Here is a 21,527-nt window from a genome sequence, read left to right on the forward strand (position 1 = left end):
AATTATTTAAAGTTTTAATTAAACATTTATTTTACTTTATGAATTTTAAAAATATATTTAAATCATTTATAAACAATAAAACAATTAAAAATTAAATAAATTATTAAAATATGAGGTAATACGAGAATATTAAAAATTTAAACACACAAATAATACCATACTATGTAATTTTTGGATACTAATTAATAATTATCAAAAACAAATAATACTAAAATTATATTTTGATAATGAGCATATAAAGTTTATCAAAATTATATTTTTTAAAAACACATAATACCAAACAGTTATCTACCATTCTTTAGTGAATTTTCGCCTAATTTTCTATAACCTTCTTCTCTAAGAACTTCTTTTAGGTTATTTTTTTCAACTTCTGGGAGCTGATAAAGACCACTACTCTTAGACTACACCACATCCACAACAGAGGAAAATATTGGCAATTGAAATGGATAAAGAAGAAATAATAATAATAATAATGCCCAAGAAAAGTCCAAAAGCCATTTTTATTTTAATACGTAACATTAAAATATTCAAGCTTCAATCAAACGCATCCTTATCTAATATATCTTCTTCTTCTTCTTTTCTTTTTTTTTAATCAAAGAAAATGACATCAAAAACATGTTTTTCTCAAAAAGTTGGTACCGTTAAAATCAAGCCAAGATGGTATCTTTTTCTCTGTATGCAGATCTAAGAGCTCTCACTCTCACTCCGATTTGGTTTTGATGTGATAAAAATCTGATAAAATCAAGCCATTTTAATCAGTAAAATGAAAAGGGTTTGTTCTAATAATGATCTAGTTAAGCCATACCCGATCTGCATCCATGTTCGGAATCCAATCATTGGTCGCCGGATTGCTTCTAGTAACAACCGGAGGCACCACCGTACCAACCGGACCCAAATCACCGTACCCTTTTTCTCCTTCTTGATCTCTCATCACCTTTATAAACCCAGTTCCGGTCTGTTCCAATACTCAAAACGTTTTTCATCGAACGACAACATCATAACAAAAAACGACAATTAAACTCATCACAATCAATCATATCTCGACTCGACTAGTCTCACCGTGTGATGCTGTTTATCGATGGAACCCAGTTCTGTGTAGTACTCAGTCTCGACAAACTCTTCCTCCGCCGCCGCTGCTGGAGCTCCTTCCGTAGAAAGCACTACCTGAGATTGAGACTGCTGAAGAGACTGAAACTTGTGGAGTTCGGGAATGGTTATGGCGTGGTGATCAAGAGGGGTTGGTGACGACAGATCGGGTTCGCTTCTGTTGGGCTTGGATGGTCTTTTGGGGGCCATGGAATCGAACTGAGCTCTCACTTGCTCGGCGATCTTCAGCTGCTGATCTGGGTCCAAAACGTCGTCGCTTCGGCTTGGCTTAGTCGCCGTCGTAGTCCACTGCTCCACCATGATGATGTTTGGTTTGAATGTTTGATGAGTAAACTAAGAAAGTAGTTAATTAATAAAATGAGCTGAAACTATGGGCGTATATACAGTGAAACCGCTTATTCATATGAATTGGTTTGTAGTTGTTCCACCAACTATTTAAACAGGACATTAGGACCAGGCCAGACCTGTCCCTAGGCTTTGTGATCGCAATTAGTGTTCATGGGCTACTGCGTTGTATCAAAAGTGTTTGAGACAAACCCATCCCATTTATTATTCGAAAATTAAAGAGATTTAAAAAAAAATATATGGTTTTTATCCTACTAATGTGAAAAAAAATTAGAATTATATATATTTTTTAATTTGAATGAGTAAATTTATTAAAGAAAAAATTAAAGTACGAGAAACACAATTAGTAGCTAACTAAAATATGAAAATGTCACTATTGTTTATCATAATTATTTTATTTTATTTTATTATTTTTTTAGTTATTTTTTCTTTTTTTTTATCCTTACTTCTTTCATCTTTTCTTTTTTTTTTTCACTTTTTTCTACCAATTTTTCATTTATATTTTTTTCTTTTCATTTTATTTATTCATATGTTTTTTCCTTCATCATTTATTTTGTTTTTTTTTTCATTTTAGTACTTATTCTTTTATCATTCTATTTTTTTCACACATATATTTAATATTACATAATTATTTTACTATTTTTTAATTTATTATATTTTATTATTGTAATTTTTTATAGTTTTTTTCATTATATGTAAAAAAATTCAAATCAATTTTTTCAGTATTTTATTTTTACTGTAACACTTATAGGAATACCAAAATTTAGAAATAAAACTAATAAAAATATGTAAACGTGAATGGGTAACTGGTTACCTTCACGTTCTTTGTGTGTATATTTCTGGGGATAACTGGTTACCTTCACATTCTAGTGTGTGTATATTATGAGTTCTTTATGGTAACTGGTTACCTATGTTACTAAAATCATAGTTACTTCTTCTTCCTTTTTTAATGAAGTGTTCTTCCTCTTTTTTCTTCAAATTTGATGTTTCTTTTCTTATTTAATATGAGTAACTCGCCACCCCTCTTATGGTAATTGGTTACCCCTCTTACGACAGAAAGTTACTCCTCTCAGGATAACTGGTTACCCCTTCTGGTACATGTTATTTAACCTAGCTCTAGGATTTTTTTTTTATATAACTATCAAAGATCAATCAAGTAACTGGTTACCTTACCCAAAATTTGAAGAAAAAAAACGTACAATCTAAAAAAAATAATTATAATAAATAAAAAATAATTTTAAAAACATTTCATATTACAAAAAAAATATTTGCAAAACAACCAAAGAAAAATTTAATATAAAATTAGTAATATAAAAACAATATAAAAAAATAAATAAGCTAAAAAAATAATAATCAAATTACAAACATACCCTTCCAAATTAATAAAACTTGATTAAAAGTAAAACTATGGCATAAACCAACTTTTATACAAAAATATGAGAAAATAAACCTATAAAAGTGAAAATTCTTAAAAAAAGTCCTAGATTAACTTTTTTTGAAAAAAAAAAAATCATATTTTTGCACACTCTATTAAAAATCTCGTATAAAATATAATTTCCTCAAAATTAAAACTCAAACCCGATCTGTTTATAAACAGGTTGACCCAACATGATCTGTGTAACCAGTTTATATAAATATCGCATTGAATTTGGGTTATAATTAGCATATTTCGAAATTATACACCTATTTTAAATACAAAAATATGATAAATAAAAGTATATAATTTTAAATATATCACTAACGGGTCAGTTTCATATGAAGCATATCAATATCCGGCCCGTTTATTAAATGGGTTAGATGGGTCAACCCAAAAATAACACAAACTCGTTAATTTCGCGTGGATTTCGAATCGTATTATCATGTCTGACCCGTTTTGCCGCCCCTAACTAAGCTTGGGCTTTTGATTAAATTAAGTTTTGATAGACTTAAAAATAATAAAATATTCACTAATACGTAAATTGCATAAAATAAGCATTTGTGTGGTATTTCGTCTCTTCTTGTTACACAAATGACCAGGTTCAAATCCCAGTAATTTTATTTTAATTTTTTTTTAAATATTAAACCTAAAAGTTAGTATATTTGAACATTTGTCCTCTGAGAAAATGTAGAAAATGTATTACCAGTACACCAAATAATAAACTTTAATGATAAATTATAAACATATTTATATAAAGACCCAAAAATTTATTTTGATTTAGGCCCCAAATGGCTTAAAGCCGGCCCTGATTAGGACTATTGTAGTTGGTTCCACCAACTATTTAAGCATAGGACTTTATACCATTATCTAAAAAAATATATACCAATATTAGTGTAACGTCCTGGTTACCCCAGAACAGTTACGGTGAACCGGAAATTTAACTCGCTACCTGAGTTCTTTGGTTAAAAACGTGCTTCTAGATATTATTAACAGGCTAAGGTGGAAAATCAATCAAAATGAAAAGATATATTTTTATTTAAAATATAAAATTGTTCATGGGCTCATCAAAACGTTTACAAGTTATTTACAACTCAAAATGGTCATTACTGTTTAAATTTACAACCCGCCGACGTAAGCAGCAAAAATAGGGTAAACTCCCTAGTTCCTCTGAGAACTCATTGGTCGTGGTGGTCAAGCGGCCGCATATGTACACAGTACCACCTAAGCTCTCTACTTAAGGCTGGGTGAGCTTTTCTTTCCTTTTACCTGCACCACATAGCACCCATGAGCCAAAGCCCAGCAAGAGAACACTATATAGCATGAATATAATATCAACAATGATCATAATAATCATTCAGGACTTTCAATCCAAAACAGATGAGTGACAGTTGAAAAGTCACTAAGGTGAGTTCCGTTCCCTTTAGCCACGTGACAATAGGGTCACTTGGGCTTTAAAAATAAGTGATCATTTCACTAGCTTATCAAGATAGGTGCTCGATGAACTAGTCACCAATATAACCTACCGCATGACCATAGAGTCATAACCATGGGATTCCACTCCCTAGCCATGTGACACGCAGTCTCCTAGGCCTTTGGCCCTGACTCTGAGTAACTAGTCCTAGACTAGTCAAGCACTTATGAGTTTCATCGACCTTAGGGTCGGTCCAGCATTAATGCCCCTAGAGTCATTCAACGCTGATATCGATTAGATCTAATATTTAATCGGCCCTGCATTCAGGACGCTTATGCCGTTTCTGACTCTTAGGTCAGTAATACGCAACCAGTGCCGAAACTGAATAGTCAGTGCCATACACAAGTAAACAGGAGTTGCTAGCATTTAATATGCAATCAATGTCCACATTTAACAACCAACATACCTCAACAACAATCATGCATGTCATATACACAGGGTGCAGTTTTCTTACCTCTGATTCAAGCAAGAATGAATAAAAGAACGATCCTTGAGAACGATCAACATTTAAGTTCCTTAGCGGTCACCTAATCATAACCAAATATGGGACACCATCAATAAAATGAATAACAAAGGTTCCCGAACAAAGATCTAGCCTCCGGGACATCGAATCACACCAATCTGGGTAGTAGGAACGATCCTGAGGCCTAAAGCCAAGTTCCCGAGGTCAAAACACTCAAACGGCCTCAAAACCCTGCCTGAGCCGCAGCCCTAGCACCTTGAGCCGCGGCGCCCAGTGTAACGTCCTGCATTTTCGGGTACCTTTAAACGACTCGGGTCGGGATTTTTCCCCCGGGTTAAGAATATTATTTTAAATAATATTATATTTTGTTTGTAAGTATTCCATGAGTTATTTCTAGCCAAAATATGAATTTTGTGATTTTAAAAGTCAAGATAAGACTTTCGGTCCTAGACCGACACAAAAACCCTGATCGGGTAAAAATCTCGGAAAATAAAACGAAAAATCATGGCAATTATATTTTGGGCATAAAATACATTCATAAAAGTTAAAGTTTGGTCAAAAATAATAAACCTAAAAGAAAATGGAAATTTTAGGGCATTTTGTGTTAAATGCCTAATTTTACCGAAATGGGGAATTTTATTCCATGAATGGACCTTAGGTTAAATTTTATTATGTGATTAATTAAATTAAATGTGAGAGACATTTAATTTAATTAATTAATGTTAAGTTTGGTGATTAAAACTTAATAAGAGTGAAAAATGTGTCAAAAACCAAGTTTGGACAGCCACTGTATAGGGAAAATGAACCCAGTTTTTTCTAAAATTTTGTGGACATATTGCTGGAATAACCTATTAGTCCACTGTAAAATTTGGTAAGAAAATATTAAACGGTTTGAAAGTTATTAACTGCCAAAGTTTGGAAAAAATAAGGACTTGAAAATAAGGTCATTTTTACCTCATTGTTGGAAAATGATTTCACCAATCAAAAATGCTCATTTTGACCTAAGATTTTACAAAGACCTAAATGGCATAACAAAAATGGAATTGAGAAATTTTGGTAACAATTGGGTAAGTAAATTTCAAGTTATGAACTAACGAATTATGTAGTTAAAAATGTGAAAATTAGGTTTTTCACACTTAGTGTAAAAATGAGATTTTGGAACATAAGGTAAAAAGTAAAATTTTGTTTATTTCAAGATATAAAATGGTAAGTCTTGAAATCATATTTTCACTAAAATTAACCATTTGAGTTTGAATGAATTATTTTTATTAAAGAGTTTTTATTCTTTTTAAAAATAAGAGATTTAATTTATTAATAGTTAATAAATTAAAAGAGGGTTTAAAACCCTATATTTTGAGAAAATAATTAAATGAATTATTTTTCTAGTAAGTAAAAATTGATTAATTGCTTTTGGAAAATTAATTAGTCAAGATGAGAAATTTATAACGGTTTTCCTAATTAAGACAAATTAGGCAATTTTCTTAAAACGGTTTTTAAATATTAAAACCTTAAGAAAAATAAAAGGAAAATTTAAAGAGTTTATTTTCTTTAAAAATAATTAAGGAATTTATTTGTATTTTCTGGATATAATACCGGCTAAAATCTTACATATTTTAACCGACTATTCGAAAGTGCGGGTTAATAGCGATACCTTGAAAGAATAAGATTTTTAGCGGATTGTGGGAAATACCATTGTGATACCCGAGCCTAGGTATCGAGACCTTAGGATAGGTCTCCCCGAGACTTAGGGTTTAGTCTCGAATATTTTGTATAACTTTCCTTAATAGGTTTAAAACCAAATAAGGATTATAAATCCTTACAAATGACTTTTATTAAAATGACCAAACTGCCCAAAATAATAATAATGAATTATTAGTGCCATAATTAATCCGAGTATACTGTATGGATAACTACAGTATTGGCTAAGCGTAACTGGACTGAACGTTGGAGGGTGAAAACCTGCTGAGCGCTAAGGACTCCAAGTAAGTCAACTTATATTGTATGGCTGCAACATGAAATGATTATTGTCTTGTATGTTAGTATAGGGATACATGCATATATATAGGCTGTCATAGAAAGTTGCTTAGAGACGTTAGTCTAGTGAGTGCTGATTTAGAAAATATGAACGGTAGAAGTCCGTCATATCCTAGACGGTTGATCCCCGTCACACTGCTTGATTTTATTTATGTCCGGTTCATTACCGAGACGAGTGGCCATGAGATGAGGATAAGCTGGTTAAACCTAGGGGCGCCAAGATAAATGGGACCTAGGGGCCCTCATGCTTACTTAATCATTGGACGGTTAGAATCCGAGCAAGTGCTCTGATAAGTTATTCCCGGATAGCAGCCGTGAATATTGGCCATTCCGTGAGAGTGCCTAGAGATACTAGGGGTTGCCAAGATAGAGTGAGGTTGAACACCCTAGGGGCAGCTGCTCACCAGCACCACTGATTAACATAGAAGTCTCCATAAAATCGTGTAAATTGGATTACACTCTTGAATATGTAGCGATGCCCTAGGTAACACGATAGTTACCCTTGATGAGAATATTTATTGGCTAGATCTTAGTGTGGGGACTCAGTTCTCTTTTACAGATTAGCAATTATGTTGGAGGGCGCGTTACGCATGAATTGTTGGAAATTGTCGAGCGTTGGTCTCGAATTATTTGGTGATATAATATATCTGCTTGCTCTGGGATTTTCTGAGTGCAGGGATATAATTGTTGATAAGAATTAGCTGTGATATAATATATCTGCTTGCTCTGGGATTTTCTGAGTGCAGGGATATAATTGTTGATAAGAATTAGCTGTGATATAATATATCTGCTTGTTCTGGGATTTTCTGAGTGCAGGATTTTTATCTAGATATGAATTAAATTATCCTTGGTTATCAGGCATGACCATAAGTTTGCCAGGACGTTTTAGCGTTCTTGAAAATGATTGTGTAGGGTCCGGATCCCTATTTCTCTGTCTGCTTTGTTTGAAAGTTGATCTTACTAAGCGTTTTCGCTTACCTAGTTGTTTCATGTTGTAGGTAAGAGCAAGGGCAAGGCAGAGCAGTGAGCGCTGGAGATTTCCTTGCAAATGTACATGTGGACCGACCTTTTGGGAAGCCTTTTTATTTTTGGAAATGTTGTGTAATTTTCCTAAACTAGGCTCACTCTAATCTTTATAAAACATGTTTGTAACTAAATGTTAAGTATGGCCATACGACTTTTTAAAAAGTTTTTTTTTCTATGGGTTTTTGAGACATTTTGTTAAATGAAAACATTTATATTTCCGCATTATCGAGTCTTGAAAATCCGGGTCGTTACACCCAGTACCCAGTGCCGCGGCACCCAGCACAGGCCAAACTCCCCCAGCTGCTTCTTCGAGCTTGGGTCGTGGCGCCCAAGAACAGGGCCGCGACCCCCACCCAGAAACCAGCCATAAACTCAATTTTCTTCATCCCAAACCTTCCAAAAACATACCTAAACACTTCCAAATCCAAAAATCAAAGTTCCCAAACATCCCAATGATCCAAAATCATCAAATCCCGAGGCTCAAACAAATCAAAAACTCAACGATTCACAAAATCCAATTCAAAGCTTAAAAACTCAAAACTTAAAACTTAGATTACCTTTGATTGGGTTGTTTCTCGTCAAATCCTTCGATCAAGAAGCTTCTAATCTTTCCTAGGATCGCTATGCCTCAATCCTCACTTGATTCCAACTCCTAGAACTCAAGATTTCTTCGAAATTGCCTCGAACGATAAAAGGAACTAATGGGGAGAGAGAAAGTGTTTTTCTAATGTACGGTTCTATCTGACAAGCTACTTTAAGCTTAAGTAACCTCAAATAAAACCTAGTGCTTGGGGTCCCAAAAACATCCCCGAGGACATTATAGTCAAAATTTCCAGAATTTCCTCCTGATCTCAAAAACTCCCAATTTATCATCAAATAAACATTCCCATTACTCAATATCCCAATAAATGACTTCGTTATGACAAAACCGCTAATTTATAATATAAGACCGTCTCATGCCGAATAACTCGAATATATCTCCATAATAATGAGATCTCATCCATAACTCACAATATGCACTAAAATACACAAATATGCATGCATTTAACATCATATTATAATATAATTCACATAAAACATGCATATTATCATTTAATAGTGTAATTAAACAATTATAGCCCTCCCGGCCTATTAATCCAGCTATTAAACCGCATTAGGGATTTCGGGGCATTACAATTAGTATCTAAAAAAAGGAGGATAGGATCCTATATCTTTTTAGATTGCCCATGTCTCCAATAAAATAAAAACAAATCTTCAAACTAATTTTCTATTAAAATAAAATTTTATCTAGTTAAACTTAACTCTTCCTTCCCTCCAACACCGTTCATCTTCTCTAATATTTTTTTAGGCAAGACTCCCTGCTTAATTATTGTGTTGTTGGATATCATTGATCCTCTTAATAATACTCATAAAAAAATATAGCGAGAACATATACATTCCCCTGAGAATTGGGGGTTGGGAGGGGTGACCATTCTCCGCTATCCTCGTTTAGAAACTTTATATTTAATTAATTTTTATTTTAATATATATTGTGATTTTAAAAATTGAAAAAAAAAAAAGATGAAATTCTTATTAAATTAAAAGAAAATTTACATGTGGTACTCACTATTTTATTTACAATAATCACCTTAATTATTTTACTTACAAATTTATCGTTTTTTATAACCTATTTCAAATTTTATTATACTTTTTTTTTATTTCTTCACAAATTTATTATCTATTGCTATATTATCTCTTCCCTACCTACTTTTCTTTCTATCTTTTATGCATTCTCTTCCTCTCTATGTGCATTAACTACTTTTTTTTGTCTTTAATGAATTTTTGATACAGTTATTTTAATATATATATATATATATAAATAACTATATATATAGAATGTTATTTTTTCTCTCTCTATTTTTTATCTTTTATCCACAACTTTAAACAATAATGTTGGTCACATAGCATGTTGTTTAGACTCAAAAGTAGTACCATTGCAACTCATTCTTAAGGCGAACATTTTAATATGTGGGAAGCATAAATTTTTTGCTGTTACTGGAAAAAATGACCACAATTAAAATTAACATCTTAGTTTCTTTTATATTTAGTTAATTAAAAGTTTCTTTTCTACGTTGTTTAAAAAAAATGGAATGGTGTATTCAATAATTGTAATAACTAACTTATGTGTTGTATTTAAAAAACAAATATGTGTAGTTGATTTTTAATTTGGTTAAACAAAATTCATAATAATAAACCAAAATGTGCATTTTTTATTATAATTTGATAATAACTTCTAAGTTTCTTTTTTGTTTGATTAATAAAATAAATACTATTTTTTACATGTAAATTATATTAGTGACTAAAAAATGAATTAAAATTTTTCATTAAAAAAAGTTACTATATAGTATACTAAAAGTAAATTTTGATGATAAGTTATATAGTAATTTGTTATACTTTATTGTAACTCATTAGTTTATAAAACAAATTTGAATGTAAAATAAAAGTATCTTAAATAATAAGACACTATAATATAATCTAAAAAAGACTAATTAGTATTTTAAGATAAAAAAATTTCAACAAATAAATTTTGATTGGAAGTAACCAAAATGTATATGAAATAATACATAAGAGAAAATAAAGGAGTTATTTGGTAATACTTAAAAAAAAATAGTTTTTTATTTAATTAATTAAAATTTTGAAAATTAAACATAAAATAGTGTTTGGTAACTCTATTTTTATTTATTATTTTTTTTAAATTTATTAAATTTTAAAAATAAAAAAAATTCACTTTTTTTTTAAACCGTTTTCGACTTTTTCGTTTTTTTCTTCTCTTCTTCAAATCAACATCTCATTTCATATTGTTAAATAAAAAATAAAAATAAAAGTAATCAAACACATTTATTATTTTTTGTTTAAAAACAAAAAACGAAAATAGTTACCAAACACAACCAAAACTCTTAAAAATTCATTGTTTTTCTTTTCCAAAATCCAAGATCCATCCAGACAGAGGATAAAGATTTTGGACTCAAGATTCCCACCTAGAAATTTATAGATGGAACTGAAGAGTAAAAGATTATCAAATGTGTTATGTGGAACAGTTTGTTTTATTTTAAAAGAGTTGTGATTCAATAATAATATAAAGTGGGATTATTTATTTGCTATAGTGGTATGTTCCTATAAGAAAAATGACAACTCCTAAGGTTTCAAACTTTATTCACACTGCTTTGTAAGTGTATTTATTTGCTATAGTAGCATGCTCCTGATCAAATTAAGAAAAATGATAACTTTTTCTTCACACTACTGTTTTGTAAGTTTGTTTATTAACAGTTTCTCATCAAAACCAGCATAATTTATCTTGGACTTTCTAAGTTACAATCAGCATAGAAATAATTTATGGAAAACATACAATCAGCACAAATGAACTTAACTAATTAGTACGGACATTAATAGTAAACAGAATAATAAGAGAGGACTCCCTAACTTTTGAGGTAATGAGTTTAAACCCAGAAAAGAAAAGAAACACACATGCTCATGCAAACGATTACAACTCTTAATTAGGTAGAAAACTGAGTGGAGAAAGTGTTTGAACTATTATCACCAAACATGGAAGTATCACCATCTTCTCCAACAGGGAAGGCATTAATAGACATATCATGAACAGTTTGGAATGCCGATTCAAGTGAAGTGTTGGTAGTAAAAGTGTCTTCAAAACCCTCTCTTCGTGATGCATTTTGATGAAGCTCTAATGCATATCTTAGGGTCCATTCTACCACATCCATTGTAGGCCTTTCTGAACCATTTTCCTTCAAACACTTCTCAGCTATATCCCCCACAGCTCTCAAAGAATTGGTATCTATTTCAGTAGCCAAGGAAGGATCTATGATTTTCTCTAGCTGCCCTTTTCTATGCCACTCCATGCCCCATTTAGCCAAGCTTGCATTTTCCTCCCCAGGTCGAGAGAATATGGCTGGTTTAGCACAAAGTACCTCAAGAAGTACCACTCCAAACGAGTAAACATCTGATTTGACTGTGTATTGTGAGGTCCTAAAGTATTCAGGATCAAGATAACCAAAGCTACCTTTCAAAACCATACTTTCATTGTTTGGATCAGGAGGACCTGACTTAGAAAGACCAAAATCAGCAACTTTTGCATTAAAGTTTTTATCAAGTAAGATGTTTGTTGACTTCACATCTCTGTGAGTGATTTCCTTTGCTTTACCAGTATGCAAGTAGTGAAGGCCTTTGGCTGCACCTATACAAATTTCAAGCCTTTTCTCCCAAGATAATTTGGTCTCTGCAGATGATATTGGAGATTCACTCTTCACATCATAGAGATGATCTCTCAGAGTCCCATTTTCCATGTACTCATAAACCAGTATCATCTCATTCCTTTCATCACAATACCCAATTAAGGAAACAAGATGGCGATGGCTGATTTCAGACAACATTAGTATCTCTGTATGGAACTCTGTAACCCCTTGTCCATGCCCAGGTTGGCTTCGTTTCACGGCGACTTCGATTTCTTCTTCTTTATCTTTAAGAGTTCCTTTGTACACTTTCCCAAATCCACCTTCTCCAACCAACTTCTTTTCATCAAAGTTGTCAGTGGCACGTTTGATTTCAGAAAAAGATTTCTTCAATCTAAGTCTTAAGTTTGAAGCATTGGGTTTATTTTGATCAGCCAATCTTCCTTGAGAACTCATTCCTCCATAAAGGAAGTCACTGGAATCTCTTTTAGGCTTTGGTCTTCTACTTTTTAAAACCAACAAAACTGTGATCAATATGCCAACAATGACCACAAAAGCAGCACATGATCCTGAACCAAATATCAAACCATTTTGTTTCTTCTTAAATGGACTTTCCCAAGGAACTAGGCTAGAAGTCCTCTCAATCTCAAAAATCTCCACTCCATTCAAGTAGGCATTAGGAACATTAGACCAATTATTACTAGCCCCAAAACCAATGCTTATGTTGATAACTCCAGAACCATTTGTATCAACAACATAATCAAGATAAAATGGGGATTGCAATTTTCCAATATCATCATATGCATTAATGGTTTTTACGGACTTGTTGTAAATAAAGAGACTGAAATCAAACACGGCAAGGCCTTTACTAATAATGTCACACAAGTGAACTCGAACTAGATGTTTCATAGCACTCTTGCTGACCGGAAAAGCCCAAGTTGCCTTAGAGAAATTAGCTTGAACATTCAACTCTCTTCCGGTCCTGTAAACATTTGCTGGGGCACTATACTTAGTGGATCCTCCATTCAAAAAGTTGAGTTCACCATCATAAAACTGACTCTTGTTTGTAGCTTTTGGGTTTATGAGAAAACTATCATCTTGTAACCATGTCCTCCATAGCAAATCATTATCTGATGTGATATTTCCACCCCCAACGTTGATTCTATGGATTGTTCGGTACGCCAAAGAGAGCAAATTACTTTGATTACCCTTTGTTCCACCTAAAGTAATTACTGTAGCTGTAGCAGAGTTTGGGAGAAGATCTTCTTCAGGGACAAGAAAGACTTCTATAGCGTTTACAAAAGCTAGAAGTGAGTTCTGTGATGGGTGAAAGTAAAGCTTAAATTTTCCCTTTTTAATGGGGAGAAGAAACTCCTCGATAGGCCCAGTACTACTTTTTCTGACACTGAAATTCGATAATAACGAATACCCAGAAGCTACAACGTCGAAAACTGCTTCGGAGAGATTAAACTCAGACGGAAATGAGTGGAAATGAAGGCGTACCATGTACGTACCGTTCTGGTCAACTTCGAGCTCATACGACGATGGGGTTTCGAAAACTCTTGCCGTGTTGTTGAGATACGACACGTCGTTTGAGGTTTCATCAGTGATGGCTTTGCTTCGTCCTGGTGAGATAAAGAATGGTTGGTGTGTCCGGTCTCCGACGAAGGCCCGGCTTTCGCTGGTGGTGACGTTGGATTTGGAACCGCAAGCGATGAAGTACTTGTCTGGTCGAGTGTAGTTCGATGCTGATAATGAATCGATTCGTAGTGAAGAAAAATGGAGGAGGAGAAGGGAGAGTAGGAAGAAAACCAGGTGGCTGGAGCTTAACATTTTCCGGGAATGAAAGTTTGCAGCTTTTTCCCGGGAAAGGAAAGGAAAGGAAAGACTTGTCGAAATCAAAAAGACGAGGGAAAAAGCAATCAATCAAAGACATACAAAAAAGAGTGAGTAATTTACAAAAATATCCTTCTAAAGAAATTTAGAGTTTATTTATATAGTCATAAATTGACACACAATGTTTTTTTCTCCTTTAATTGAATGAGACAGACCATGTTATTCACGCTACTTTTTTTTTTCCTTTGTTCTAATGTTCTTAAATTAAAATTATTTGATTGGTGTGAAATCTAATAAAATAAAATAAAATAACACAGTTTTAATTTAATTAATAAGTAAAAAAAATATTTTAGTATATATGTTAATGAATAAAATTTTATTTTAATTATTTTAAATAATATATATTTTTTAATTTATTATTTAAATTAATTTATATTTTTATTAATTAAAAATATAATTTTATTTAACTTTTATAATTTTAAAATTAATTAAAATAATTAATAAGTCCTTAAAAAACGTGCACCAATATATTAAAGCAGGGAATTTTTGTCTTAAAAAAAATTAAAAACTTAAATGTCACTATATCAAAATACCATCAACTTTTGCCTTAAGAAAAATTATGGAATTAAATACTACTACTGTCAAAAAAATCGATGAATTTTAACGCTACCAACCCTAATATTATCGTTTATTTCCACTAAAATTATTCCAACTTAGATGTGAAAGAAAGAAAGAGAATCAAAAGAAGTTTGCTGATGTAGGTTCAATAAAGAGAGGTGACTTCAATTGAAATATCATGGAGATTGATTTTGCTTAAATGTTTATATAATTATATATACATTTTTGTACAAGGGCTTCACTCTAAGTCTACCGGTAGGATTTTCAGTGTTTATAACCCGTGAACAGTTTTCGGCACGAATTTTTTTTATGACCATATATATTGTAGCTATTTAGAGTATCCTGCAAATTTTTAGAAAATTTCGAATAATTTACAGTACCGAAAACTAGGTTCAAACATATTATTTTCTACGCGCATAAAAAAAATTAGTCACGCGTACAACATGTTTGAACCTAGTTTTCGGTACTGGAAACTATTCGAAATTTTCTGAAAATTTGCAGGATGCTCTAAATAGCTACAATATACACGGTCATAAAAAAAACTTGCGCCGAAAACTGTTTACGGGTTGTAAACACTAAAAACTCTACTGGTATAGCTTAAAGTGAAGGCGAATTGTCCTCTATATATTTTGTTTATTAGATATATTGCTTATCATGAGTACCCCAATCAAGTTCGATATGATTTTCATTACCAAAACCAGCTCTGTTAAGATAGCTTACAAAACAGTTAACTAAACTTACAAGACAGTTGTGTGAAAGTAGTCTTTTTTTTTTACTATAGCAAATAAACAAACTTACATGTTTTCATTGCTTTTGCTTTCTGATTTTCATCAGTTAACTGATGCAAAAGAGTTTCCATTATTAAATCAACCATTTCAATTTGACAATGTGAAACTCATACAAGTACACACTGAGCTAAAATTTTCAGAACATGAAGTGGGGACTACTACTGAACTCTCTCCCAAGTGAATCATATGAGAAGAGAAATTTTCACCAAGAGCTTCAAGAAAGCCTGCTCTGTCTCACTATTTTCAGCTCGACCTTTTGGAATAGAAGATGGATTATTCCACTAATACAAATTTTAAGCCTTTGATTCCAAAGCAATTTGTGTGTTTGTCAGCCTGAGAGTCCCATTTTCCATGAACTCATCACAGTACCCAATTAAGGAAACAAGATGGTGATGATGAATTTTCGATGTGATCATGATCTCAGTTTGGAATTCAGGAAGGCCATGGCTATGCTTTGAATCACTTTTTTTTCACTGATAGACCAAATCCTCCTTTTCCAATCAACAGTTTCTCATCAAAACCATTAGTTGCTTACAGCATAATTTATCTTTAACTTTAAGTTACAATTAGGAGGTTTCATCCATGTTTGAAAGCTGTGACTTGTAAGTCATATTACTTGAAAAAAGGTTTTTATAACAGATGCTTTATGGCCTTAAGATCACAGTCAGCATGTATATATGTATAAAAGGATATTATCATCTTATATAAGACATCATAATCAGGACAGGTTCACACATACAGAGAAAGAAGACTTGAATTTTTGTTTGATCAAGGAACCACAAATGAACTTAACTAATTAGTACACTAATATTATATAGAAAAATAACAGAGGACTCACTAAAATTTAAGCTAATTACTATAAACCCAGAAAAGAAAAACAATCTCATATGGAAATGATTACAACTTAATTAGGTAGAGAACTGAGTGGAGGAAGTGTTTGAATCATTATCACCATACTTGGAACCATCATCATCATCTAGTGAAGTCTTGGTAGAAGTAGTAGTGTCTTCAAAACCCTCTCTTCTTAGGGCCCATTCTACCTTATCAATCTTAGGCCTATCTGAACTCATTCCTTCGTAAAGGAACTGAAAAGCATACCGTTTAAATTTTGCAGTTTTACTCTTCAAAACCATCAAAACAGATATCAACATGCCTATAATGACCAGAAAAGCAACAAATGATCCAAAACCAATAACCGAGCCATTTTGTTTAAGTGGACTTTCAAAAACAGCTATGCTAGAAGTCCTCTCAATCTCAAAAATCTCTACTCCATTCAAGTAGGCATTAGGAACACTCGACCAATTATTACTAGCCACCAAACCAATGCTTATGTTGATAAATCCAGAACCATTTGTATCAACAACATAATCAAGATGAAATGGGGATTGCAAATTTCCAATATCATCATATGCATCAATGGTCCTTTCCAACTTGTTGTAAATAAACAGAGTGAAATCAAACACACTAAGGGCTTTACCAATAATGTCACATAAGTGAACTCGAACCAGATGTTTATTAGCACTCTTACTGACAGGAAAAGCCCAAGTTGCCTTAGAGAAATCAGCTTGAACATTCAACTCTCTTCCGGTCCTGTAAACATATTCTGGTGCACTATACTTAGTTGATCCCCCAGGCAAAAACTTAAGAGTACCATCATAATACTGACTCTTCTTCGCAGCCTCTGGTTTTATGAGAAAACCATCATCTTGTAGCCATGTTCTCCATAGAAAATCACTCTCTGGTGTGACAGTTTTACCCCCAACATTGATTCTATGGATTGTACGGTACACCAAAGAGATCAAATCACTTTGAATACCCTTTGTTCCATCTAAAGTGATTAGTTGAGCAGATTTTGGGAGGAGATCTTCTTCAGGGACAAGAAAGACTTCTATAGCGTTAACAAAAGCAAGAAGTGAGTTCTGTGATGGCTGAAAGTAAAGCTTGAATTTTCCCTTTTTAATGGGGAGAAGAAACTCCTCAACAGACTGAGTTCTGACGCTGAAATTTGATAATAACGAATACCCAGAAGCTAAAACGTCGAAAAATGCTTCGGAGAGGTTAAACTCAGACGGAAATGAGTGGAAATGAAGGCGTACCATGTACGTACCGTCCTGGTCAACTTCGAGCTCGTACGACGACGGAGTTTCGATAACTCTTGCCGTTTTGTAGAGAGACGACATGTCGTTTGAGGTTTCATCAGTGATGATGGCTTTGCTTCGTCCTGGCGAGAGAAAGAATGGTGGGTGTGCCCGGTCTCCGACGAAGCTCTGTCTTTCGTTGGTGGTGACGTTGGATTTGGAACCGCAAGCGATGAAGTACTTGTCTGGTCGAGTATAGTCGGATTCGGATAATGAAAGGATTAGCAGCGAGGAAAAATGGATGATGAGAATGAAGAATGGGAAGAAAACCAGGTGGCTCGAGCTTAACATTTTCCGGGAAAGGAAAGGAAAGACTTGTCAAGAAAATTGGCTGGGAAGAGGAGAAGAGAGAGTGACAAGAAAACAAAGCTGAAATTTTCCGGGAAAGAAAGTTAACAGCTTTTTTTTCCCGGGAAAGGAAAGGAAAGACTTGTCGAAATCAAAAAGACGTGGGAAAAAGCAACCAATCATAGACATGCAATAAAGTGATTAATTTACAAAAATATCCTTCTATTGAAATTTAAAGTTTTTTTTTGGGAGAAGAAGAAATTTAAAGTTATATACTTTATAAATTGAGAAACAATGTTTTTCTTTTTCTTTTTTGAACGAGACAGACAATGTTATTACACACTACTTTTGAATTAAATAATAATATTATTGTCTTTTTCCTCTAAAATTTGAAGATAAGAAAGACAATCAAAAAGGCGTGGAGATTGACCGTGCTTTTAGTGATTTTATCTATAATTATTGCTTATTATATATATATATTTATATACATAGGAATTTTTTATTGAACTTTATTTTAAGTCTTATTAGTGGGGTTCTCAGTATTCTCGTTCCGTAAATAATTTTCGGCATGATTTTTTTTATGATCATATATGTTGTAGTTATTTAGAGTATCCTGCAAATTTTTCAAAAAATTCTTAATAGTTTACAATACCGAAAACTAAGTTTAAACATGTTGTTGCACGCATGATTAATTTTTTTTATATGCATGAAAAACAACATATTTGAACCTAATTTTCGGCACTCTAAATTATTTAGAATTTTCTAAAAATTTGAAGGATGCTCTAAATAGCTATAATATACACAATCATAAAAAAAAATTGTACTAAAAATTAATCATGGGTTGAGAACAGAAGTCTCACCTATATAACTTAAAAGTGAAGCCCCCTAATAAAATTTCCATATATATATATATATATATCAAAGCAAACAAAATACATAACCTGAATTAATTTTCATTACCAAAATTTCAATTCAAAGTATTATGACCCCAATCATTGTTGGTTCCTATTAAGATAGATTTGCTTTAAGATATAGGAAAAGTTGTCATTTCTCTAAGAGGATCATGCTGCTATAAACAGTAGCGTGAAAAAAAGTTTTGAATCACTAGGGGAAAAAAAAATTTACTCATAGGTATCATTTAATTTTACAAATAAGTACTCTCTGTTTTCAATAATGTTCATATAGTATTCATATTTTGAAAACATAAATATTTGGTATCCTAATTGATAAAATTTTATCAATATGATCAAACTATCAGCAGTTATATATAATTTGTAGTTTGTATAATTGAGAGTAATTTGATTAAATTAGTAAAATTTTATTAATTAAATTTAAGTTTAGAGTACTAAATATGTACAATTTTAAAATACAAGGTACCAAATATGTACGATTTCAAAATACAAGATACTAAATGATCATTATTTGTAAACACAAAATACCAAGATGATACTTTGCAAAAACACAAAGTACAAAATAGTTACTTACCCTTAGAAAAAAAAATAGTCATTTTTTCTTAGAGCATATGCAACTATATATAGCAAATAAAAAAACTTGCCAAACAGTGAGAACAAACTTACAAATTGCATCAGTTCATTGTTTTGTGATCTTTTTATTATTTATCTGATACAAAAGAGTTTCTATTATAAAGTCAACCATTTCAATTTGACAATGTAAAATTCATACAAGTACATTATGAGCTAATATTTTCAGAACATGAAGTGGGGGACTACTACTGAACCCTCTCCTAAGTGCATCAAAGCATTGTTGGTCTGTCAGCTGAATTTCTCTTCAAACACTTTTCAACTATTTCACCGAATTTTCTCATGGAATTGGGACTACCTTCACTCACCGGGGATGGAACCACAATTTCCTCAAGTTGACCTTTCTTAAGCCAAAGGAGACCCCACTCAGTTAAATTCACCTCCTCAAATGAAATCAGCAACTTTTGCAATGAAATCATTGAGCAAGATGTTTGTTGACTTGACATTACGATGGATTATTCCACCTAAGGGTAAATATTTGACCCGAAAAACCTGCAAACCCGCTTGACTCGCAACCTGCAAACCTAGTTTTTTGCATAACTTGTCGGATTCGAGTGAAATCCAGTCCGAACCCGACATGGTTCGGGTCGGGTTTGGGTTTTGAAACTAAGCACACGCGGGTTCGGGTCCCGAACATAATTTTTTTCAAAAAATAGACTTTAAAGATTAATGTATTTTTCAAAAAAAAAAATTACAAGGCCCAATTTGTAAAAAATCAACATTAGTAAACTAATAATAAAATTTAAAAAAAACATGTGAAAAGTAAAAATAATAGAATACAAAAGTATAAAAAAAATTGTATTTTTTAAATGTCTTTACCGAGGCCTATTTTCAGGCCAAAGTTCATTTTTGACCGAATCCGACCTGACCAAATCCAACACCCGAAATTCACCCCAAAAATCGAAAACTTTAGAGCAGGTTCGGTTCCCTATTTTTCCACTCGAAACCGATGCACCCGAAAACCCGTCTCGTGTGCACCCCTAATTCCACCTTCTCTTCCGGTATCAAGGTACTGAAGTCCAGTGGCGGCACCAATGCAAATTTTAAGCCTATGATTCCAAAGCAACTTGTGTTTTGCAGTAGGTAAACTGTCTGCATCATCGTATAGATGATCCCTGAGAGCCCCATTTTCCATGAACTCAAAAACAAGTATCATCTCCATTCTCTCATCACAATACCCAACTAAGGAAACGAGATGATGATGAATTTTCGATAAGATCATGATCTCAGTTTGGAATTCAGGAAGGCCTTGGCCATGCCTTAAATCACTTCTTTTCACTGGTACTTGTTGACCACTCTTAAGAATCCCTTTATAAACCTTACCAAATCCTCCTTCACCAATCAAAAGTTTCTCATCAAAACCATTAGTTGCATACAGTAACTCGGCATATTCCATCTTTAACTTTAAGTTACAATTAGGAAGAGTACTGGATGTGTTTCTAGTCATTTCTATAACCTTATCCTTCTTCCATTTAAATCGCCAAAGCACTAACACTACCACCAAACACACAATAGAAGCCACACCACAAACTGAACCAACTAAGATAGGCTTATGAGCCTTAGTTATTTCCAAGACTAAATCACTTCCCTTTATTAGTTCCATAATCTCTATGCCATTCAAATAACACCATCCTTAGCTAAGTTTGGAGCAGAGAAGACTTCAATGGCATTGACAAAAGCGAAAGATGGTTTACCAGGAGTGAAGTAGATATTGAACTTGCCAGCGTTTTTGGCGAGTAGAAACTCTTTAATCACAAAAGATTTAGTACTGTTTCAAAGAGAGAAATTGGACAGAAGTGAAGATTTGGGGGTTGAAACATTGAACAAAGCATTAGAGAGATTAGTCTTCCATGAGCTGAACACAAAAAAGTGAATACGTATGAAGTGTGTGCCACTTTCAATGATATTGAACTCGTAAGAAAACTGGTGTTTGTATGATATTCTGGAATTTTGGTATAGAAGAGTGATAGACTCAACCTGTCAAAATAACACTGACAGATGCAAAGTAATAGAAACCAGATAGAAATCTGGGCAGCTTTTCATTGAACTACAGGAATTTGAGAGCCTATGTCTCTCCAAATACAAAGCCTTACTCAATTCATCGATACCCCTAATGTCTCATTTCCTCTCTCTTATTTCCCCACTGCCCGATACACCCATGCACTCCCTGCACCTGCCCGTAGGCTACACAATTTACTTAACCATATTTAAACTAATTCCCTATACTGC

The 21,527-nt window shown here is 32.9% G+C and overlaps 3 protein-coding genes and 1 pseudogene across 3 annotated transcripts; all 4 read right to left on the reverse strand.

Annotated features, from left to right (window-relative positions):
- Positions 1–484: 484 nt before the first annotated feature.
- On the reverse strand, positions 485–1,599 carry LOC133812814 (uncharacterized). The gene is made up of 3 exons (XM_062246630.1): positions 1,060–1,599; positions 806–955; positions 485–732 (listed from the first exon to the last, which is right to left on the reverse strand). Exons 1-3 carry the CDS (start codon positions 1,405–1,407, stop codon positions 685–687), a joined length of 546 nt encoding a protein of 181 aa, XP_062102614.1. The 5' UTR covers positions 1,408–1,599; the 3' UTR covers positions 485–684.
- Positions 1,600–11,250: 9,651 nt separating this feature from the next.
- Positions 11,251–14,018, reverse strand: LOC133812815 (probable receptor-like protein kinase At5g24010). The gene has a single exon (XM_062246632.1). It carries the CDS (start codon positions 13,920–13,922, stop codon positions 11,397–11,399), a length of 2,526 nt encoding a protein of 841 aa, XP_062102616.1. The 5' UTR covers positions 13,923–14,018; the 3' UTR covers positions 11,251–11,396.
- A 2,221-nt stretch (positions 14,019–16,239) lies between these two features.
- On the reverse strand, positions 16,240–17,760 carry LOC133781897 (probable receptor-like protein kinase At5g24010). The gene has a single exon (XM_062221011.1). The coding sequence runs from the start codon at positions 17,758–17,760 to the stop codon at positions 16,240–16,242; it is 1,521 nt and encodes a 506-aa protein (XP_062076995.1).
- Positions 17,761–19,510: 1,750 nt separating this feature from the next.
- Positions 19,511–20,901, reverse strand: LOC133781908 (probable receptor-like protein kinase At5g59700; annotated as a pseudogene).
- Between the last annotated feature and the right edge of the window lie 626 nt (positions 20,902–21,527).

Source organism: Humulus lupulus, chromosome 1 (assembly GCF_963169125.1).
Source record: "Humulus lupulus chromosome 1, drHumLupu1.1, whole genome shotgun sequence".
NCBI classification, from domain to species: Eukaryota; Viridiplantae; Streptophyta; class Magnoliopsida; order Rosales; family Cannabaceae; genus Humulus; species Humulus lupulus.